The sequence below is a fragment of the Centroberyx gerrardi genome, chromosome 20, assembly GCF_048128805.1.
Source record: "Centroberyx gerrardi isolate f3 chromosome 20, fCenGer3.hap1.cur.20231027, whole genome shotgun sequence".
In the NCBI taxonomy this organism is placed as follows: Eukaryota; Metazoa; Chordata; class Actinopteri; order Beryciformes; family Berycidae; genus Centroberyx; species Centroberyx gerrardi.
Window position 1 is genome coordinate 13,303,162 of NC_136016.1, and position 23,141 is coordinate 13,326,302.

At 40.8% G+C, this 23,141-nt stretch overlaps 3 protein-coding genes across 3 annotated transcripts; all 3 read right to left on the reverse strand.

Annotated features, from left to right (window-relative positions):
- Positions 1-5,471: 5,471 nt before the first annotated feature.
- On the reverse strand, positions 5,472-10,546 carry dcakd (dephospho-CoA kinase domain containing). The gene is made up of 5 exons (XM_071914815.2): positions 10,243-10,546; positions 8,950-9,061; positions 8,520-8,723; positions 7,065-7,152; positions 5,472-6,794 (listed from the first exon to the last, which is right to left on the reverse strand). The coding sequence occupies exons 2-5, from the start codon at positions 9,059-9,061 to the stop codon at positions 6,509-6,511; spliced, it is 690 nt and encodes a 229-aa protein (XP_071770916.1). The 5' UTR covers positions 10,243-10,546; the 3' UTR covers positions 5,472-6,508.
- A 179-nt stretch (positions 10,547-10,725) lies between these two features.
- On the reverse strand, positions 10,726-14,825 carry pus3 (pseudouridylate synthase 3). Its single transcript, XM_071914817.2, has 7 exons — positions 14,726-14,825; positions 13,945-14,396; positions 13,246-13,523; positions 12,274-12,457; positions 11,796-11,905; positions 11,466-11,638; positions 10,726-11,108 (listed from the first exon to the last, which is right to left on the reverse strand). The coding sequence occupies exons 2-7, from the start codon at positions 14,350-14,352 to the stop codon at positions 10,837-10,839; spliced, it is 1,425 nt and encodes a 474-aa protein (XP_071770918.2). The 5' UTR covers positions 14,353-14,396; positions 14,726-14,825; the 3' UTR covers positions 10,726-10,836.
- Positions 14,826-15,741: 916 nt separating this feature from the next.
- Positions 15,742-22,196, reverse strand: LOC139923912 (CD63 antigen-like). The gene is made up of 7 exons (XM_071914821.2): positions 22,026-22,196; positions 20,759-20,947; positions 20,275-20,349; positions 20,071-20,175; positions 16,643-16,786; positions 16,465-16,548; positions 15,742-15,869 (listed from the first exon to the last, which is right to left on the reverse strand). The coding sequence occupies exons 1-7, from the start codon at positions 22,074-22,076 to the stop codon at positions 15,798-15,800; spliced, it is 720 nt and encodes a 239-aa protein (XP_071770922.2). The 5' UTR covers positions 22,077-22,196; the 3' UTR covers positions 15,742-15,797.
- Between the last annotated feature and the right edge of the window lie 945 nt (positions 22,197-23,141).

Genomic DNA, 23,141 nt, shown 5'->3' on the forward strand with positions numbered 1-23,141 from the left:
TAAGTTATGACAGGGGAAAGTCCAATTTGTTAATGTTATGATTAATACATTTTTGATTATGATTACGATTAATACAAATTTTCCCACACTGATGCAAGAACCATTTCGCTGTCTGATAATCACTCACCTCAGGAAATCTTGATGAAGCAGCCTTGCCTATCCATTCAATTAAACCGTTAGCTGTCCAACTGAAAGTCTGGCAATTTTGTGGACATGAGCAGGCAAACTGGTTCACTAATTAGGCAGGCTTCTGCACACAGGCCAGTAATTTGTAGCTAAAATGAAAATTGCAAACAGTAAGTTGTAAGTTCATAATAAGTGGCAGTTGGGAGACACACACACACACACACAAAATCACCCAAATACACTCTTTCTTGCACAGCAGTACACGTGTATGCGCCGATGCACATGTCCCCTCTCATACCACCCCCCGCCGCACCCAGAGAATCCTACAGCGGCTTTGGGAGAACATGACAACATACAACGCGCCTCTCCCTGTGATCATGCCTGATCTGGGAACTGTCCAGCGTGTCAGTGACTCAAAACCAACGGCCTTTTTCCCTCGTGGCCCTGACTGAGCCGGGGCTAACGCGCAGGGACAGGTTGAGTCATGTGGCCGGGGACGCTCCGCTGGCATGTTGCCTGTCTCTTCACCTCACCGCAGTCTCGTGGATGCGGCCTGACAATGGGCTGCGGAGGCTCTGTAAGTGCCCCTTCCTCGGCGTGACACGGGATGCCAGAGTTCAAGAACACTCCAGCGGTTCGGGAGGGTTTATTCTACCCGTTGGTGTCGGGTTGCATTCCCGACCTGTTGTGCAGAGGGAGAGTGGGCGCAACAGCAACTTTTTTTTTTTTGATTCTCTGTCACTGCTCCAAATCCCTTTTTGCTGGAAAATAATCAACATTTTGGGCCGTGTGCTTTATCAAAACAATCAAAATTTCAATTAACAAATCATCCGCTGACTCACAAATTCTCAAACTTGTTGAATTGGCCTACTTAAAAGGCAAATCCATCCTTGGATACTCTTGCATTGTTAGAAATCATCAATTTTTCAGTGGATTCCAGTTATTTTGTGATAATTTTTACTCTACCTGCCTTGTTCACCTCTACTTTCGTTAGTTGTTTCCTACATTTCCCAGAATGCCAGAATGCCTTTTGTTCTCTGTGCTGTACACATGTAGGTGGAGGCAGCAATAGTGATTCTGATAGCGCAGTTATCAATCAGTTATCAAGTTTTTCCAGTTGACAAAAAGTGAGAGTAGAGAGAGAGCAATGTGTGCTGTGCCAATTACAAAAAAATGCATCAAATCCATCAGGGTGTTGTATTTCACACACTACCGACAAGAGATCCACAGAGGTGTGGCTGCATTACATTCTGGTCTATTGAGGCCTCTGTCAATGGAGAAATTGATATCTCAGCCTCTTCTTTGATGAGTTTCTCCCTGTATGATTGTTGAACGTCGGTGCAAAATGGTGAGTCTAGAAAGAAGCCCTTGCGGTTTGATTCTGAGGGACTGACGCCAAAATTTACCGCTGATGTTTTAGACAGATTTTAACTTTGCGCTGAGAATATCTTGACGTGGTGTCATGTTGTTTATGTTTGGACAGTTATCTCCAGGAATAAGAAAACACACCACACAGAAATGCAAGGTACATCGCCAAAAGCTGTTTTTTTGTGTTAAAGTGTTTTGGGGCGTCCGTTTCCTTTTGAATCACGACCGAAAAATGTATTAGGGAGGGAATGAGTTAACAAATCAGTTTCTGAATCAGACAGTTTTATTCAGGCCTCCCATACCTACTCAATCACTCACACTGACCAAATCAAACACACAGCTTAACTAGGGGGGTTGAGCACAGTGAGAAGGCTGAATCAAACTTTCAGACAAAGACAGTTTGTAGCCTATACCTGCCTTGCCAATGACTGCAGCTGGCTGCTCTACAGGAACTGTCCTAATTACTGGAACCGCTTGAATGAATCGACATGACGAAAAACTGTCAGAACGAGGCTCATGTGAGCTGACTCACAACGGTGTGCAAGGACTTTGAGTAGTTTGTGAACGACAGTGTAATCAAACCAATCTTTTTATTGAGATTTAGCTTATAATCAAAGACTCAAATCATGAATATTTGATATTTACCAAAATCATTAGGATGTAAAACACTCACTTGAAATTGTTGGTTGTTCAATTCATCCCTTTTATAAGCATTTAAGCAATTTGTCTTGCGTTTGCATGTTCTGGCATTGTCTGTGGGGGTTCTGCGTCGGTCATAATGGGGCGGGGATCACGCAAAATGCTGCTGGTTATGAAATTATAATTTTTGTGTGAGAGAATCAAAAGAATTTATTTACCTCTATTGGACAGCCCGAATTATTCGAGTTAGTTACAAGAATCAGACTCCCCATTTCTATTTCACATGCACAGCTTGTGCTTATCAGCTAATTATGAAAATCAGAAATGGAAATTTAACCTTCCCACTTGCCGGCGGAGAGTACATACCAGGTTGGATGATGTAAACTAAGAAATCACCTGGTATGTTCTGTGGTTTGTGGCACTGACACTGTTAACATAACTGATAACATATAGATCCAAACCTGACTGTGTGACCTCAATGTTGCTGTTTGTCAGGAGTGAAATAATTGGTTACAGTGGATTGCATACACACCCTTTTCACTGTCTTCCACACACACTTCCCTCTCCCCACTGCTTTGTCCATACTGCAGTGGAGCAGAACACAAACAACAGAAGCAACACACACACACACACAATGGACAGGAGAGAGCAGTCAATCCTCCAGATTTCATTAAGACATTTGAGAGTCAGTAAATATAGCTGAGTGAGCAGTAACACTGCAGCTTATCACAGTAAATGTGTTACTATCTGTTCTCTCTACATTTAAATGCTTAGAAAAATGTGTTCAGAGAGAGAAACAATTGAGATTCTCTCGTATGCATTGATGATTCACTACAATGTTAAAATCTGAAACGCTTTAAACACACACCTGATTAATATTGAAAAAACTATAACTCTCTTGGCAGGAATTTATTAGGGGTCCAAGCACCGCAGGTGCTGGAACCCTATTGTTTTTGTTGGGATTACTATTATTATTACTATTCCGTTTCTGCCCTAAAAGTGGATCTGGATCTCTGAAACCGTAAGAGCTATAGCGACCAAACTTGGCAGATAAGTCCAAAGTCTCAGCCACTACTCAGGCAACGAAATCCAAGTCAATTGGCCTCATGGTGGCCCTATAACAAGCAACTTTACGTTTTGGCTTATAACTTCTGATCCGTAGGGCGTAGAATCAAAATTCCTTGGGTCATTCCGCATCTATCCGTATAGGCCCGGCCCATTTCCGCCAGACTAGATTTTCCGCCATTTTGAATTTTGTCCGAAACTCTTTTTTCGCTATTCCTCCTAGGCCGTTCATCCGATTCACACGAAACTTGGTGTGCAGCATCTCGGGACCTTGCTCTTTCAAATTTCTATTTGGATAATTGATTGCCATAATGGGTTGGATTTTATCAACTGATAAACTTTTAACGAAACATGCCCTAACACGATATTGGCCATAAGTCCTTGACCATTCATCTAATCAAGCTAAAATGTGTAACACGTTGAGGAGCGTTGCTTGAGCACGCCCACAAAAGCATCTGGAGTTCCATCACTAGTTGGCGCTACAAATGCAAAAAGTTTATATCTCATAATTGACTGAATAGATTTTTATGAAACTTTGTACACATGTTCTAGGACCATGTCCAAGTCGATATAATTGATTAATGGAGTGCACTAATACAGTTAAAATACTCTTTGTAAGGCTTTAAACGGCCTATAGGTTGGACAGTCTCATAACTTGGCCCTATTTTTTGGTGTTCCCTCGATGGCCATCCTGTGGAGTCAGTAGCCAAGAGGTTAGCGAGTAGGTCTGCAATGCAAATGATTGTGGGATCAAATCCTGTGGGTAACACTGTTGTCTCACACCGCTAAACTTGTGGTAACTAAGCGTAATGTCTTAAGTTTCTAATTTTTGGACAAATGACCATATTGAGCTCCGTTGCCGCTTGCGGCTATATTTTTCATTGCAGCTGTGATAAAATGAGCCTATGTAAACTTTACAAACCCGATGCTTTACGAAAACAATGCTGCATCATACAAAGTTCAGGAAAATGTGCTCATCCTGGCAATCAGCCTGGGTTACAACTGAGTTTGGTGCAAAGCTAATTATTTTGTTTGCCTTTGCCCTAGCTGCTTTACCTTCCCTGACAGCAGTGGGCGGGGGGATGATGAAAAATCACTCAGACAGGAGATTCCAAAATGTCGACACACTGTGGTGCCGTGGGCCAACTCTCTGAACATGATGTTGTGATTACGGAACTCTTCACCCCCTGCCATCAGAAAATTATTTGCTTTGCCCCCCGAAAGGCCCCGCGACGCACGCTAAAATGCCAGCTTGTGCCTGTACTCATGCATATTTGCGTGTGTTTAAGGCAACTTAGAACTCTCACCTTTGTAGCTTAACACCTTCTGAATTAAACCCCTATTTAAATTCAGACTGAGACTTTGCCACCCTTCTCTGCCTGAAGCGTTCACACTTGCTGGTACAGATATAGTCCTCCTTCCGCGTTCCGCATCGGGTCTCCGTCTGTGTCTCAAGCAGACTGAGGAAAGGGACACTTGGAAATCTCTGCTGAACAGCTGGCCGCCCAGTAAAGCACAGTGCCCCCTGGATGGACAGAGCAGCCAAGAAAAAAATCCAAGAATAGACCGTGTTCCTTATCACGGCTCTGGCTGATGAGCAGCTCTGCAGTGATTTGTGTTACACTGCAATTGTGTGTACGACGATGTGCGTTTATACGCGAGCAATTGTGTATTATATGCATGCGTGTGAAAGATTACATTATGTTAGTGTGTGTGATTTTGTGTATATGTGTGTGTGCAAGTGTGTGGCCAGGCGGCGCTGGTTCACTGCCCCCCTAGCCCAAGTCACTCTGCATTAATTCTGCAGTGCCTTGCTAAAAAACAAAGAGCAGACCAGCAGGGGTTTTGGACGGAGCCAAGTGAGCCACGCAGGCTCGCCCTGCTTCTGCAATGCCAAGACAAGCGGGACCACAGTGCCAGAGTGATGTCACTAAACCCGCCTTCGGGCTTGGATTTTCGTGCCTAAGCTCCGGTGTGGACAAAGGGCATGACAACTGGCCGCTAATACAAGTTCAATATTGATTCCTAAAAGACCAGTTAGGAACACATTTTCCTGTATGATTCTAGTTACTTGAAGAATTTCGGTGTTGTTTGCTGAGGATATTGGATTGGAGATGGATGCATTTCAATATTGTCAATAGGATTTATATTTATCAGCTTCATTAACTTTTGGCTGATATCTAGACTGGTGAGGTAGAAGAGAGTTAGGGATTTATCACTAAAAAGTAATTAAAAACCAAATAAGGGACGTTGAGACGTTGTGGTAGTTCTGGTTACTTTAAAACAGTAATGTATGATAATTTACATTCATCTCTGACAAGTTAAGCAGCTGATCTTACAAATTATGTATATTAGTTACAAGTGAGAGTGTGCATACCCAAAACAAAAACAAAAAAATCATTGACTTAGTATTTACAGAAGACAGTTTTAAGTGTAGGAAAATACAGTGGTAAATACAAAGTCTGCTTGTTAATTTCGCTTAACTTCCTAAAAATGTGTTAGTGTAAATTCACATTGTTTGTGTGAAAAGTGGATTGTCAACACATCCTTTCCTGTTCAACAGCTACAGTATGTCTTCATAGTACAGGTCGATAAAATATAACTTTAAAACATTCTGTAAAGGTCGGATCATTCATATTACTTTGTTCTATAAGGAATATTCCACCCAAATTAAAATTATTTCATGAATGTGGATAATTTTGCCATTTTGCACACGTATTCATTACCTTAAACAATTAAATAGACTTGTTTTAAGTGAGAGCTGTTGGGTAACATACCAACTAAATGTGTACACTATGAAAGACACCATAGTAAGATAAAGCTGAAGAAACCATGACTCCAGTGTATCACAGGTAGCAAAAATAAACCATTTCACTTGTTAATTTGCCCCTTGTAACGTCCTTGTGTTTCTATTTACAATCTATAAAATCAACCAAATTCCTGATTTGGATAAAATTATAAGGTGTAAAAGGTGTAACAAATTATAATCTCATTGTTCCCACTGTTATCAGTTTTGATGATCTTACTGATGTTAGGTATCTGCTGCACTAAAATAAGGATTTTAGCTTTAAGACCTTCGTTTTCTTCACTGAGGATCCCAACAAAAATTGCACATGAAACCCCTCTGAGTCGCTAAACCACATTTGTCAGTGCAAGTTATATGTCAACAATAACAGAGCACACTGCACCACTGAGCTCTAGCGGTGGGTGCTCTGATACTAATCTCACAGTATACTGCATCGGGACCTCCGACCTGGCTACGCCTACTTCTGACCATGACCACACCCTTGTTCCCCTCGCCTTTCCTCTGCTAGGACAAAAGCATCTTGGCTGCATAGAGTAGTATCCCACCCAGACCGGCGGAGGCGGCGATAGCGATGACCCTCACTAAGAGGAACTCCATGGAGTCCTCCAGCTTGGTGTGCAGCCGCAGGACCTGCCGGTGGGTGTCCTCCCGGCCGCCCGAGTTCTCAATGACATGCTTAGCCAAGCCACGCTTTTCGTTGAGCGGCATCTGGGCGGCCACGCGCTGCTCGGCCTGCTCCTGGGTCAGGCCGTCCCTCTGCATCAGGCGCAACAGCTGAGTGGCAGGGTCGCTGAAGAGGAACAGACAACGGAGGTTATTTATGGTACGGCCAGGGTGCCTTGTTAAAAATCCAGAGGCAGTGAGTCATGCTAATAAGGCATAGAGAGAGTTGGAGAGAAGAATCCAATAACTTGCAAAACTATGGACCTAATGGCCAGTTTCTGTCAAAAACAACTTCAAAATGTCACCTTCTAATGATATATTTAAAACCTGACACCTGTAAACAAAGTCTATAACTAAAAACCTAAAGTAAAATGGGAAAAATGAGCAGTGGTCTTACCAGTAGACCACCACAGTGTGGTTCAGAAACTGAGTGAGGCGCCGGGTCTCAAAGAGCAGGGGCACGTCCAGCACCACATAGCGGTACCCTTGGGACAAGGAGGAGGAGGGGGAGCATTGTGAACAACAGAATTAATTAGTGTCTTTGACACAATGCTGCAGTGAAGAGATGGTGTTTTCCAGTCCATGCACAACACATTTACACTCTCTGAAGGCAATGAGAATACTAGTAACACAATTAACTGAATTGTTTTTTAAAAAGCCCAAGAAGTTGTGTTTTAAATGTATATTTAAAGGCACCTCCTCATACTGTTTATGATGCACTGGACAGGAGAAGAGGAGTCGAAGGAGTTGCTCATGAATTCATCTATTGTGAGTTGGACTGAGGGTTGTTGCAGTATTTCAAATTTTTAAAAAAGATGGCTTAAAGGAATAGTTCGGTATTTTGAACCCTGGGCCCAAATAACATGTTTTCCGTCATGATCCCTATTAGTAGAAACCATAACTTTGCTGGCCGCCTGCTCTGCCCATCCGGTAACACCGGGCTGCAGCCTCCTACTCTACTGCAATAGAAACCTAGGGACATACGCGACAGTCTTTGAAAACTATGATAAACATTGTTTTGCAAAATACAACGCTCACAGTATAATCATAAAAAAAAAGTTTTCTGTCAATAGATGTGTTCTATTTGGATAGGAACTATTTTTTCTCAAAGACACACTACCTTCTAAGCCAGTGTAAGCTCTATGAGAGCCAGAAGAATCCAAAAATAACTGCTGACAGAAGGCTCATTTTTTTTTTTTTTCAAGATAACATACTGACACCGGTATGATTATACTGTGAGCGTCATGTTTTGCAAAACAACGGTTATCATAGTTTTCAAAGACTGTTGCATATGCCCCTAGGTTTCTATTGCAGTAGAGTGGGAGGGGGCTTCCCGGTGTTACAGGACGGGCGGAGCAGGTGGCTAGCGAAGTTATGGTTTCTACTAATAGGGATCATGACGGAAAACGGAAAAATGTTATTTGGGCCCAGGGTTCAAAAACCGAACTATTCCTTTAATTTAGGAAAAAACAAATGAAGAATAATGACAAATGCCCATCTATGTTTTACTATTATTGCCATCCATATGCAGATTGTGAGTTTGAATACAATGTTTCTAACCACTAAAGACTTGTTTGGATTAACAAGAACTGTGATGGTTTAAAAAGTTGACCGCCAAAGATCTAATGTATAGCAACCATTTACTACTCTCCACCTCTTAAAATGTTATAGACTTGGGAATATTTTTCTTGTTTTTAATTTAAGAGCAATTATTATGCTTATAGGAAGCTTTGTGAATAACGGCCTCAAATCTGATGGGCACTGCTGCCTCACAGTGAGCTAATTTTTCTCCTTTTTTTCCTGTATAAAGTCAACCTGTAACTGAGCCCTGTAACCCCGATTCCTCCCTCACCTCTGAGGAAGCAGAGCAGGATCTCTTTGAGCATGGCTTTATGGATCTCTGGGTGGGTGATGGAGTTCAGCAGCTTCCTCTTTTCCTCACTGGCGAAAATGAGCTGGCCCAGCTTCTGCCTGTCGATCTCCCCGCTCTCCAGCAGGATCTCTGGCCCGAAGTGGTAGACGATGCGGCAGTAGGCCGAACTGTGGGGCTCCACCACTGTTACAGACGCAAGGGCAGTTACAGTTGGTGCCTTTCTTAAATTGTTTTTTTTTTTTTTTTACCTAACCAAGTAGTGTTTTGTCCAGAATTATTTCAACTATATTTTCATTCATTGTGTGAACCAGAAGAGTTTGCACTGGAAAGAACCAGCAGAGAGAGAGAGAGAGAGAGACTGAGAGAGAGAGAGGGAGAGAGAGAGAGAGAGAGAGAGAGATTGGCCTACCTTTCCTGGCCACCACATCAGCATCAATAATGGGGCAACCAAGCTCTCGCAGCATTGAAGACACTGTGCTCTTCCCTGAGGCGATACCTCCCGTCAGCCCCACCAAAAACATCTTGAGGCAAAGGTAAAAGGACAAGATGTTACCAATCAGTGTATGATAGTATTATGACAATATTGACATTGTCATAATACTATCACTATCCATATTTATGGTGGTTCAAAGCCAAAGCCACACAAAAACTGCAATGGTGATAACATAAGACCAAAATTTGGAGATTGGTTAAAGATTGTCTATTTTGTTCAATTATTAATAGCCTAACATAATAGCCTCAAACTGAAAAAAAATATGAAACTCAAAATAAAAATGTCAGGGCATGGCTAACTTGAACAAATTAAAAATACCTGGATACAAGAAAATGACAAATTACAAATCTGCAGATCAACAGGTCATGCATTTGATATTGTATATAAAAAAGAGATCCACACATAACAGTGTCTATTAAAAGCTATTGAAAGAGTATACATTTACATTTACAAAAACATTTGAAAGAACAAAACAGTTTTATTCAGGCCGTTCGGAGTCTATGAGATAAATAAGTAAAAATCTGTGCAAAATGATGTTGGGCTGCTGCCTCTAAGGCTAATAAGGTATAAAAGTAGACTGGCTCAAAGCCATCTATAAACTGAATTGGGAGCCAGTATTAACTGGACTGATACATTAATTTCTAGAAAATCTAGTTAGGAGCCTTGATGCAGCATGTTGCATATTGAAAAATATTCTTCTATTCTGTGGAATAGAAGAATATTTAGAAGCGGGATGAATTATAACCATTTTAAATGAGAAGAAACAACACTGGGGTTACTAAAAACTGCTAAAAGATTGCCTCAATGTGTTTCCCAGTTAGGTTAATATACTGAACAAGCCTGTTGACTTGATCAAAACTGCATGTAAATAATTTCTAGGCTTCTTTCTGGCTACTGAATTGTTGTTCAATAGACTTTCTCAGGCTACCAGGAGGGAACACGCCCTCTGCTGTGAAAGTACTGCGCCACACCCACAACTGATGTTAGGCTCAGCAGCCAATTTATAGTGTCAGACTTGTTTGACTGGTTAGGAAAGTTAGCTGCATAGTCATTCTTGGTTTAATGGGCATGGCAAACCCCGAGGCTTAACAGATCCAAAATGTTAATTTGTCATTCAATTCAAAAGCATGAGAATACCTTACTGTTTGGAGACTACGGTTATTTGCTCCTGCTTTCCACATAGATAACTAATGTGCCTTTTCGCTTTACCTTATATACGTGCGGCACTCCTTAGTTCAACTGAAATGACACTGGAAATCCGTGCAGAGCCAGAGTGGGGAAGACGAAGTAAACAAACAAGCTTGCTAACAAGCTAGCGTTAGTACAAGTGTTGATCAGGTCAATACGACCACAGACATGTGAGCAAATGAAGCCGCAGCCATTTCCACCTCGAAATAAGAAACTATGCAGCCAGATGAAAAGGTTCGAGCGACTCGTATTTCTTGAAACTGCTATCTACAACTTTGAACTATAACGCATAGTCGACTGGCTAACTGCTAACAACCTAGCTTCTTAGCTTGACAGGCGCATCGCCAACAATCTTCCGGAGTTTCCTGCTATTTTGACTTGAGTTCCTCCTACAATTTTGTGTTGTAAGCCAAGCCCAGCCTTTGTTGACACACTCTCCAAAACTTGTTTATTTCACAGCCAAAACAAATATGTTTTTGTATGAAAGAAAAAGTACATAGTGTTTTTGCATGAAAGAAAAAGTAAATACAATGTTTTTGCATAAACAAAAACGTAATTACAAAGGTAATTACAAAGTATGATGTAGGCAAGTCCATTTTCTTGTAGAAAAATGTATTAATGTTCCGCTTTCTGATCCTCGCTTTGTTTTGAAGATGGCACTTCTAAGGCAACAGGCGGACTGGGGGCATTGTGGGAATGTTTGGACCTTTTGCCCCTGTGAACCATTTCCCCTCCGTTCTCCCCTTCCTCGCGCTCCAGCCTGCCTCTTTTCACAAAATGGTCTATCCTGGACTCCAGGCTCTCGCAGCACGGACGCTCCAGCAAGGGCCGATAGTTCCTTTGTCTGCTGCCCTCTATCAGCCAGCAATGGTTGGAGGACATCCCACCTGTGGTTGGAGAGGGGTGAAAAAAATTATACATTTTAAACCCTAAAGAAAGTTGAGTAATTCTACCTTATATAATATTTTACCTACACCTGAACTATTATGCATAATGGCAACCTCCAGGTTTGCAAGTCTGACATAATTCCTCATTCGTTTTATCCCACATTGTGATAAGTTCCTAATGAAAACACTGGGCTACTGTGCTCAGACCAAAATGTCAAGGTATTATCCTTATATCAAATGTCTATTTGAAAACTCATGTACCCATTTTCAAGTTCCTGGTGAAAAAACTTTAAAAGACTGAAACTCCAAATGTCAAGATGTTCCTCAAGTCTTACTGAATCCTACTGAACGTCTCACCTATGGCCTCCAAACCCTGGATCATCCCATGGAGGACGTGGGTCTTGACTGTGCTCTGGGTCCAGTGCTGCTGCAGTGTAGCCAGGGCATGGTTCACCTCTTCAGGCTCCTGCTGCCAGCTCAGCCCTTCAAAGTGGCAGTCGTGCAGCACCAGGGGGTAGTCTACTGCCATGCTGGAGAGAAGAAGAAGGAAAAAGTTGAAGTAGAATTCATACTGATGCAATCGTTTAACAGTATTATCCTCATCATTTCACAAAGCCTCAGACAGCATCAGTTGGGTATTAGTGATTTAGTTCTTTAGGTGGTTCAATTCCTCACACATGAGCTCACCTGTATTGGGGTTTCCTGGGGTTACTGTCAACATCCAGCAGCTGTCTGATTATCTCCGGGGTTTCCAACTTCTGCCCTATCAGGAGCAGCACTGCCATCATGCAGCGGACCTGCAGAGCAAGTAACACAACAGATATTTCACTGGCTGATAATAAGATACTGCAAATGCTCTTGATCAAAGCAGTCACATATGGAAAGAGATTAGTGCCCGCAGACATTCGTCATGCTCACACTGAACTCAAAGAATGATTTTTAAAAAATAAATGAATTCAAAAACTTTTTAAAGACACAATTTTAAATGCAATGAATGAATGCAATGGCTTGAAATTGAATGTGAACTTTTATCTCTGATTTTAAATTCAGTTTTGTCAATAAAAATTTAGTTTTCTTAATTCATTTTTTGTCACTTGTCACTTTTTCCAAAACGTGGAATCGGTCATTTTCGAACAAAAACCCTTGAGTTAGTGTCTCTCCACACCTGATGGTAAAGGAAGGCTAGTCCTTTGATCTCAAATATGAAGAGGTCATATGGGTCCGTGCTGGAGATGTGTTGAGGCTGGACAGGCTTGACCGAGGCCGACAAGATGGTCCTCTGGAACTGCAGCACTCCATTGCCCACGTCCATTTTGCACAGGTTGCGGAAGTCGTGGGTGCCTTCATAGCTGTTGGGTGTCAAGAGGATCACAAGTGAGAACTGTGACTTCATGGGATGAGAGAACATAATGTCTTCTTCTTTCCTTTGCATTCCCCCTCCTCTAAGCGCTACTTCTCACCTGCCTAAGCCACTGACTTCAATCAGCACTTGATGAACACTGGCTTACTATTGTGAAGGCAAACTACTGGCAGATCTTTTGTAAACATCTCATGGCTAAACCACATAGACTGCAATGGCCATTTTATAATCCCAAAGGTCCTTGGGTTGAGGATGGCATATGGTGGTTGAGGAGGGATATGGCAATGCTTTTTTCTTACACTTTTATATTCCTGATATAATTATGTATACTGATGTTTCTTAGAAGGGACAAGGGAGTCTAGATGTTAGTTCAGTCTTAATTTGTGAACATGAACAGGTTTCTCCTACAGCTAGAAGGAAAAGACCCAAAACTCCCTTGATGACAACTTCATGGAAAGTGCCCAGGATGATCTTACTGGGATGTGGGCACATTTTATGGTTCATACCTGCACTACATTAAAATGTGTGTCATTTGAATGGAAAAGCTCCAAAAAACATTCGACGCATCCAAAAATAAAATTTGTCTCTCAGCAGCCCCAAGACCAAATTCTCTGGTTTCAAGACTGGGGAGAGAGTCCATGTCCTCACATGCAGGTTAAACTGCCTAAGACATACATTTTTGCTTTAGTTATACAGATTATTATGAATTAGAAAAAAAACTCATAAAAAACAGACTGAGGAACCAATGTGTGTTTATTAGTTTGTGTCTCCACCCACCTTTTTGCAGCATCTGCCATCAACACCACATCCAAGGCCCCGCGGGGGAAGTAGTACCGGTATGTCCGGGACTGACAGTCAAAGCGTGCGCTGAAACCCTCTGCCACTGGTGCCCAGTCCAGGATCCTAATGTCCTGGGGCAGGACTCTGTTCAGCATCTTGCCATATGGCAGCTCAGAGCCAACAGCCTTTGTCTTGGCACTGGCGTCAACATTGGCTGGGAGCGTGACACCCAATCCTCCACCAAACTGTGTGGAGCGCAGATCTATGGTTATGACCTGGAGGAAAAAAACAACATACTTAACTATGTACAATTACAGAGATATTTGTTTGTGCAAGCGTAGCGCGCAAAAAGTGTACTGTCCCTCATCTTTATTCATATTTGCATATTAATGAGGAAAAACAGATTTTCTTGGAACTAACATAACTCCTTAATGCTTTAATGTACAGAGTTTATATTAATACCACCCATGTGTTATGCGAAGACAAGTTGACAGAAATATTTGCAAATTAATTCACTTTATTAATGACCTAATTAGCATAATTGTACTGAGATGTCATCTGATTTTTATGCTTCTTATTTGTTGGTACTGTGTGTGTGTTTTTATGCACATATCTGTGCAACGCCATGCTCACTGACTCTGCAAACAGTGTCCCTATGAAGACAAATGAATTTAACTTGAGTCTCAGTGAACTCACTTGGGAAAAGGCACTGACTCCCTTATCGGTGCGGCCACACCGGTGATAGTTGGAGCTCTGTCGATCCTGTATCAGCCGCGTCTTCACCAGAGCCTCGAACAGTCTGGCCTCCACTGTGTTGTCCGTGTTCTCCTGAACCGCGAACCCCTGGTAGGCCCAGCCCAGGTACGCCAGCCGCAGAGCCACGTGGCGCCGGGGGTGGGCAGAGAAGTCAAAAGGACGCTCTTTGCTCGCTTTCTTACCCCTTTTTCTGCTGGTGCCACCATCAGGCTTACAGTCTGTCTTTTCATCAGGACCTGGCTCGGCCATCATCTCATCCCCAGCTCCACTCCTCAATCTCAGCTGGGACCTGAGCCTCTCCACCTCTCCCTCCAGGTCCTTTATTCGCTGGATTAAGTCGTCTGACATGCTTCTTATAGTCAATGGCGAGTGCTTTGAGAGAGTAGATATGCCTGCAAGAATGAAAAAGTACCATGGTTAGCCAATGCATTACATCCAATAAGACCTGGCACTCTACTGAGCAAGATACTTACTATGTGTTTATACTTTTACTTACAGTGTCTAAGAAATCTACTCACTATATGTTCATACTTTTGCTTTACACAGTATTGAATTTGACCCCCAGTGTTTAGGCAGTTAGTGTTTGAAACAAGTCAACTAATGTTGACTAGCTTGTTACCGTTGCACACACACAGCTTTTTGGCTCGTATTGTAGATGGTAGCAGGATTGCAACAATGTGAGGTCGTCGTAAATAACATCGCAATAAAACAGTGTCTTTACCTTTACTCTGAGGTGCACCCTTTTCCCGATAAACTGATAAACAGTGCTTTATCCAGTGTGATAGGCTGCTGGCGCACACATGCTTCCTCTCATGCTGATGTGGGAGCTGAGTCGGACAAAGATTGAGCACGGACTCATTTCCTGTGGGGGGGTTCTGGGAAATGTTGTTTACCTGTAACTGCTTCGGCTTCTGAAACTGCTGATAAAAATGTGTTTTGTGTCAAGGTAAGGTTTTCAACTTTCTAAGATTTATTTTTAAACTTTTTTTTATTATTATGACGAGTCCCGGCTTTGCAGCTTGGGCAGAGAGAAGAATGAATTTACATCAAAATTATTTGTATCATACGTAGCCTAAAACTTGAGACTTATTTTCAGGTGGAGGGGTTCTTTACAATGCAATACTAATACTAATACTGGTACTGATATTGAAACCAATACTACTGCTTACAGTAATAATAATTATATATAACGTATATGTAGTCTAGGTTTATAACACTTTTCCAAAAGTTTACAAAGCACTTTATAGATAAACCCAAGTCATAAAATAGAAATAAAGAAAAGAAATCATGGGCAAAAAAAAAAACATTGAAGAAGAGCACATTTGTAAAAGTATATCTTAAAGCTGCAAGATGTTTATGTAAAAATACACCTGTCATGTCACCTGATTGATTTGCCCAAATGAAATTCTGGTTATTTACAGTAATCATTAAATGTCAAACAAATGACATGTAACATCTTTCTACTCTTAGTCTCAATAAGTAGTGCTGCTAAAAGATTAGAGGTGTTTTCTGTATCATGTCATAGAAAAACATAACTTACCATGATGCTCACAGCTGTTTTCAGTTGTTTTCCAAGACACAGACAATAGGCCAATAGAAAGAACAAATCATTTTCAAAAATGACTGGGCACACAAAGTTAAATCAAGTACATATATTAATCATTTTTATTTCACAGCTGAGAAAAGGCAGTTTCAAAGACATTGAAACAGGGTCCCATAATGTAATAACTATAAGTAAAAAATAGATGAAATTGTCATGTAGGAAGCCAGCTGTGCTTGGACATGATGACGCATCAGCCGAGGTCTTCATAGCTCCTTCGTTTTATATCCAGACACAAGCACATACCAAATAGTACATCAAGGACCTGGAACAAGAAGGTTATAAGTTACTGGCAGCAAATGAACTAATAGACAGAGCAAGAAAGCTGTTGCCTCTCTCAGTAAACTCTAACTGATCCTGGACAGGACTAGCTAGGCCTTATTTGGTGTATTATTCATGCCATCTTCCTCAATAAATCTGTAATTCCATTAACATCCCTTACAAAAAAAACACACATGAAAAGGAGGTTACATGTGAAATGTCCAAATTGCCATAATTTTTTAAAAAAGAAATTTACTTTTTAAAAAAAAAAAAAACAGGTGGATGTTTTTAAAGGATTATTGAAAAAGAAAAACCACCAGGACACCTTACCTTTATGATTTTTAATGTGAAAATCCACATGCAGGAAAAAAAAAAAAAAAAAAACTTAAATGTTTCATATGATAGACACAAAGTTTATCATGTGAAAACCTAATTTTCACATGTTTTCTTTGTAAGTGACTCCCTCCAGAGGTGATACAGTATGTGAGCAAAGGCATAGTGTCATACAGCCTAATCGAGTCAGTGTCATAGATATTTTAAGTTGGCCCTGTTAAGCCCTTGTTGGCACAGGTGTGGAAAATCAGCGAACCACAGTTTACCTGTAGGACTCCAAGAGCAATGCAGACAGCAGCGACCCACACCAGGTTCTTCAACAGAAACAACTTGACAGCCCAGATGCAGCCCTAAGGAGGAACACACACTCATATAATACTGTACCAGTTGTTCACAAAAATGAAATGAAATGGGTGTGAGATGAAGAGGGGTTTGTCCACAGACCTTCTTGTGTATGTTGGAGGGGCTGATATCCTGTCCGCAGGCCTCAGTCATCACCACGCAGCAGGAGTCTGGCACCGCATCGGTCTTTCCCCAGCCCGGACTGCTGAGCCAGTCAGCCTGGCCGTCCGCACCGCAGCAATGGAACTGTAACACAGCGTCCGCACATGGAGATGGCGCTACAGCACAGATACTACATCCAGTCTGAGGCGCTGCTGCTGCATATGTGCGTTCATGCTACACTGTAAAAATGAGATGTTGAGGATCCCAAACAGCCCTTGGTGGGCTTTGAGGACTCTTTTATGGAGGTTTAAGGAACATTAGAATTTGAATTTTGATTGACTGTTTTTAGGAATAATATGCCAGAGTGCTTTACAAATGTTCTTTTTTTAATGTTATGAATGTTTTAAATGGCTTTTGCATGCATTTTCAGGAGACATCCTTTAGTATGCATGTGTTGCTCCAGTTAGTGTAAACACTGTGGGTGGATTTGAGACGACTGTACTTGGTAACCCACTGACAGATTTATCAAAACACGTTGCAAAATATACCATGGAATTTGATCTAATGGACAGTTGTATTCCCAATAATTATGAGCAACAGTAAAACTGAGTTAAAGACTGAAACCAAAGAAATTATCTAATAAATTCCTAAATTCTTTGTTATTATCACTGGGTTTGGTGAGTTTCTGCAAGAGGCCTGTAAATCAGGCTTTTGCTTTTGTTGGAACAACCTTCCTGAAGTGCTGGGTCAGCAGAATCCATTGCCATTTTTAAAAATCATTAAATCAAGACCCACTTCTTCTCTATGGCCTTTCAGTGTGACTGATGTGTTTTATCTGCTTTTTTAAAAATGTGTTTGTTGTTTTTTGTCTGTTTATATTGTTTTCTTTTAGCCGTGTGAAGCGCTTTGTAACAAAGTGTTTAAGGCTCTACATAAATAAAGCAGACTTGGCTTGACTATAAGCTCAACATCTGCAAGTAAATTCTCAGAGGCCTTCATGGCGACTCCCAGTGTCCTCACTGAAAGGCATCCCCTGAAAACACTGACGATTTATTGTCTCATTTTAACCACATTTGTTTAGCCCTTCTTGACTCTGTCACTCCCTTCAAAATGAAAAAGTTAAAAATAAGAGTCCTGTCATGGCTTAATGATACAACTTGGGCCCTAAAAAGCAACTGAAAAGCTGAGCAACGATAGAAACTGATACCTAAGCTACAAATCCTTTAATATATTATTATTATTATTATTATCAGGTATCAGGAAGAGGTTAAGGATGGCAGAGTGACATATTTCTCTGATCTAAATAGAGTCATAACTCTATCGTTACTGTTCATGTTGTTAACTTAGTACTGAAGCCTCCTTTGAGAAGTGTCAAAAACACAGATCTCTGTATCCAATACATAAGAAAATGATTTTGGTTTACACTCTTTTGAACCTATTTCCCTAATGTTTTTTAAAGGAAATTGTCTCCCATAGCTACTGCTCTACTTGTCCACTAGATGTTGTTCCCACAATATTCCTCAAAATGTCTTTGATACAGTATGTCCTCCTCTCTTCTTGCTCTGCATGCCCCCCTTGGCAGCTTCATTTGTTAACATGTCTTTTTCCACTAATATGGAGACAATACCCAGGTTTACCTTACATTAAAAGTTAGTGAGTCAAACTGCATGAACACTCTCCAAAACTGCCTTTGAGACGTTTTATAACTCCATGCAAACTTGATGTCTTATCGGGCCCTTCCAACTCCAGAAATGTTATTCTAGATGATCTGTGTAGTTTATTTTTCGACACAAAGCCAGAAGTGATTTTGGACGGTAACTTGACTTTTGATGAGCAGGTAAACAGTGCTCCCTGCAGTTGAGAAACACAGCAAAAATCATGTCACTTTTATCCTCCACAGGTTGGTCATCTATGCTTTTATCTCATCTTGATTAGACCGTGGAACACCCTGCCTGAAGAACTTAGACCAGCTATTTCACGTTAAATCACTTCTTAAAATGCACTTGTATAGTGCATTTCAACAGCTGCAGGCCTCAATGTATGGTCTAAAGTTGGTTCTTAATGCTAAGAAAACCAAATTCATGATCTTTTCCAGAGCTCGCTCCCAGATCTCAGATAATGTTGGCATTCATACCTTAGGAGGGGACTCAATTGAAAGAGTATCATCCTTCAAGTACTTGGGTATTTGGGTGGATGACAGGCTCTCTTTTAGAGTGCATATTGAGAACCTAGTGAAGAAACTGAAGGTTAGGCTGGGTTTTTATTATCGAAATAGGGCCTGCCTTAATTTAGCAGTTAGGAAAACACTTGTACAGGCTACGTTCTTAAGTGTTCTAGACTATGGGGACATTATTTACATGCATGCTGCCTCCTCTACACTTCGCTGCCTAGACTCTGTGTATCACAGTTCTCTAAGTTTTATATCCAACTCATTGTCCCGTACACATCACTGTGTACTTTATGATCTGGTCTCCTGGTCTTCATTAAGCCTAAGGAGACAGCAGCATTGGTATATTTTTATTTACAAAGCCATACTGGGTAAACTCCCTTCATATCTGTGTAATCTCCTATCACTCACCAACAGCTATTATGATTTTGGCTCCACTAGATGGCTGCTCTACCAGGTACCCAGGATTTGCTCAGAACTTGGTAGAGCAGCTTTCTCCTATTTTGCACCCTGGTCATGGAATAACCTTCAGAACACACTACAGCTTAATGATTTTGTCTTTGGGAGAGTTCAAAGCTCTGATAAAAAACTGTGTAACTGAAGAGTGCAATAGCTATTCCTAAACTGGATTTTGTATTATGTATCTGTTGTCCCTTGTCTGTTTTTAACGTGCTCCATTTTTAAATTTTTGTAACCTTGTAATGATGTGCTATCTTGGCCAGGTCTCCCTCGAAAAAGAGATTTTAATCTCAAGGGACTTCCTGGTTAATTAAAGGTTAAATAAAAAAATAAAATAAAATAAAAATTAGACTTGCTGTTATGTTATGTTTTTATTTTTGCGCCCACTTTCTACTGTCATCCTGTGTTGTTTCTTACGTTTTTATTTTTAAACACCAAGTGTGGAGGTAAAACACCAAGTTTTATCTCCATCATATTTTTTGTTTTTCTTGTTTCCATGCATTTTGTAAAGCACTTGGTAAACTCAGCTTTAGATAAGTGCTGTATACATTCAATTTATCTTCATTATTAGCAATATTCCTCCACAGCTTAATTTAAAAAAAAAATCCTTTAGGTTCCTTGAAGAACATATTATTTTCACAGTGTATATCATGTTCTGTTTTACAAAGAAATCATGATCTGTTTTCTTCAAAGCTCTTTGAACAGAAGTGCTTTGCTTTGCCTGCTTGTATACTATCAGCAGCTGCTCCACAATCTCTCCAGCCTATCAAGCGCTACAGGCAAATAAAGCTCCGTGTGTCACCTTCTCTTGAATGTTGTCGATGATGTGTCTGTTCTTCAGGTTGTATTCGGAGATCACCGCTCGGGCTTTATTGTTGATGGCGCTATTCATCTTTAGGGGGGCAGTCTTCAGAGAGAAAAAGGTATTGTATTTAAGGCCACATCGCCTCTTGTATGTCTAGAGAAGCACTGCTAATGTTTTGATCTCAGAATATGAGTGTCTCACCTTGCTGCGAAATATGTAAAGGGCAATCCCTGTGATTATCTCCAGACCGATTATCACCACGAGGATACAGATGAACTATGGAGTGGCGGAGTGAACAGTGTTAGAGATGCTGATGGCCTGAATATAGCCGACAACCAGCCAGCCACCCTCCCCCATGTGACATTACAGCAACAATTCACTGCCCCTTGCACCAGAGAGAGAACTGTGGGCAACAACAACACATCACAACAAATCTGTTGAAACATCTCTGGTGAATGTTACACAACATTTTGAACCAGAAATCCAGCTATGCAATCTTAATGACAGAACCAAATATTTAGCCATTATAAATTTAGGAACAGGCAATCAAACCGCATATAAATTTTGATTTCCTTCATCCCAATCGACGTCCTTTCCCAACTGGCCAGCGGACACTCCTCTGTCCATATGGGAATCTGTGAGGAGAGAATCTCAAACCCGTATTGTGGAAGATGAAGTCACTTACAGTAGCCAGCATGGAAGAATTATCTACGAATGCCCCGAAAAAGCCCAAGAAGGAGATGAGGGTGATGAAGACGCCCACTGAAATGAGGAGCACAGCGGTCTGAGACAGGCCGCTGCTGGCAAAAACTCCAATTTCTGAGTAGGTGGTGTGAGACCGCGCTCCGATAATGATGAGGGCAACCCCAGACGCCTGTAGGACAAACACAGCAACTGGATTATGATGTGATACTTTAGTGATCTGGTATAGAAAAGCAGGATTCAATGTGTTGCTCAAGGGCATTGAACCCAGGTCCTCCAGTTGAATGGCAGTCTCCCTCACTGTGCCAAGATGCTGGATTATGGCACCAACAAAACCAAGAGTTTTAAGCTCAGCCCTCAGACCATCTTGCGGTTCAGATGGACATAATGAGACTGATCATGGTGTTCCCCTTCACTCTACCTCTCCATTGGGACCCTTGAGACCATTTAACAGGCTTGTGTTTGGTGTTGTTGGGAGGATAAACTAGTTCTCTTTCGAATGAGGTTGTCCATATGGAGCTCCTGGGATAGATCTTACTTCCATTCCATTTCCTTGCCTACAGACAGTAAATGTTCTCTCTTGGTTTACTGTGACCGGTAGTAATGGCAGACAAATGAAAGATTACAATTAAAGTAAACCTCCTGGACTTCAAAGCAGTTATAACAGGACCATAGTCACTTGGTACTGATTTGTTCTGGATTTTTGCCTAAAATTTAAATGGAATATTTAAGTAGGCCATTTATGCCTACCTGAATGTGCGAATATTTCAACACACAATTGTAATACTTCACGCCTATCAGTCCAAAATGAATGCTGCTGAAACAATTTACCCGTTTACTTGAAAATGATGACTATGAATAGGTTTTAGGAAAAAATTAGCAATATATTTATTTTATATATTTTTCTTAACCTCCACTACCATAGTTGCCTTTGAACATTTCGTCCTTTCCCATTTTAGGATGTTTAAAAAAAAGTATAAAAAATAAAAAATAAAAAAATCCAACATAGTTTTACAAACCATGCATAACACTTTAAATGTTATAGGAACATAATGGAACAGGTCTATATAATAAATAATAATGATGACGTTTCATGAAATAAAGTGATGTATCTAAATATTTTGTAAAATTTAAAAACAAATAAATAAATATTATTGATATATCAAATCAATCATCGACTTCATATATCATCATAAAGGCAGAGTATTTCCAAACATTTTAATAAATTCAATTACATGAGCGTTACTTACCAAGAAGAGACAATTGAAGAAAATGAACACGTATTTGATGTTGCAACACATTGTGTAAGGACTGGGTGCAATCCGATACTTTGTAGAGGAATTTATAGCCTAGTGGGATGAATGATTTCTAAATACATTTCTAAATTTCTAAATTGTATAGTATAGACAGTGAGAGGCGACTTGATTCAGTCGCATGAAGTCAAGTCTGAAGAGACGCAGGTTGAACACTTATCCAAATGAAGGTGAGCTGAAACGTAACTCAGTTGGGAGATCTTGCGATATTGACTGTTGTGGCCTTATGGAAATTAACTGGTAATCCTACTATAAATTGTAGCATGATATACCATGCAAATACTACATCAATTAAGTCCCTATATAGGAATATTACAGTGGTAGCGTACCACAGGCGATTAAAAAAGCACCGTAAAGTACTACGATAAGGTCATTAGAACTCACTAATAGCCTATTATGGGAATGTTATAAGAATATTATCGTAATTTTTAGTGTAGCCTATTCACTCCGTTATTAAAATGAAAATTAAGGCCACAAGACCAGATGAATGAGGTCTTTGATAGTAACAATTTCACAAACATTTCATCAGAAACTAACAAGGAGACTGAACCATTAATAAGAAGTGTTCATATTCATGGGGTCATCTTCTGTCTACAAACCTTTTCACAATGTCCCTCTCTCTCTCTCTCTCTCTCTCTCTCTCTCTCTCTCTCTCTCTCTCTCTCTCTCTCTCTCTCTCTCTCTCCCTCTCTCTCTCTCTCTCCTCTGTGTCTCTGCTCTCTGTCCTCAGCTGTCCATGGATCTCATCACTCCATCTGGGTCAAGGCGGACCTGCAGCTCAAGGTCAGGTGATTTGGACCAAGCTACAGTATCTTTGTGATTTCCTGACAGTAGAAAAATATCTGACCTCAGGAATCTTGAGATTGTGGTTAGAAAAGTAGTCTCCACCTTTCATTTTTATAATTTTGAGATGAGAATGAGAATCTCTACATGGGTGAACAGCACTTTCTCCATTAAAAAAAATCAGTGTTAAAAATCAACGCTATGCCAGAGTTTGTTAAGTCCACACCCATCAGAGTTAATCCTACACTTTTGATCATTTTGAACAGTCGC

Bases quoted from the DNA above. Each gene is read 5' to 3' on its own strand.
- dcakd (XM_071914815.2), bottom strand. From the start codon at position 9,061: ATGTTTTTGGTGGGGCTGACGGGAGGTATCGCCTCAGGGAAGAGCACA. The intron at 7,153-8,519 runs GTGAGGGAGGAA...CCTTGTCCCAAG, and splicing joins CCTGCTCTGCTTCCTCAGAG to GGTACCGCTATGTGGTGCTG. The intron at 6,795-7,064 runs GTAAGACCACTG...GTTCCTCTTCAG, and splicing joins CACACTGTGGTGGTCTACTG to CGACCCTGCCACTCAGCTGT.
- pus3 (XM_071914817.2), bottom strand. From the start codon at position 14,352: ATGTCAGACGACTTAATCCAGCGAATAAAGGACCTGGAGGGAGAGGTG. The intron at 12,458-13,245 runs GTGGGTGGAGAC...GACACCCAACAG, and splicing joins ATGGCAGATGCTGCAAAAAG to CTATGAAGGCACCCACGACT. The intron at 11,109-11,465 runs GTGAGACGTTCA...CTCCAACCACAG, and splicing joins CCAGGGTTTGGAGGCCATAG to GTGGGATGTCCTCCAACCAT.
- LOC139923912 (XM_071914821.2), bottom strand. From the start codon at position 22,076: ATGTGTTGCAACATCAAATACGTGTTCATTTTCTTCAATTGTCTCTTC. The intron at 20,350-20,758 runs GTAAGTGACTTC...GCCACTCCATAG, and splicing joins ATTCTTCCATGCTGGCTACT to TTCATCTGTATCCTCGTGGT. The intron at 20,176-20,274 runs GTGAGACACTCA...TTCTCTCTGAAG, and splicing joins TTTACATATTTCGCAGCAAG to ACTGCCCCCCTAAAGATGAA.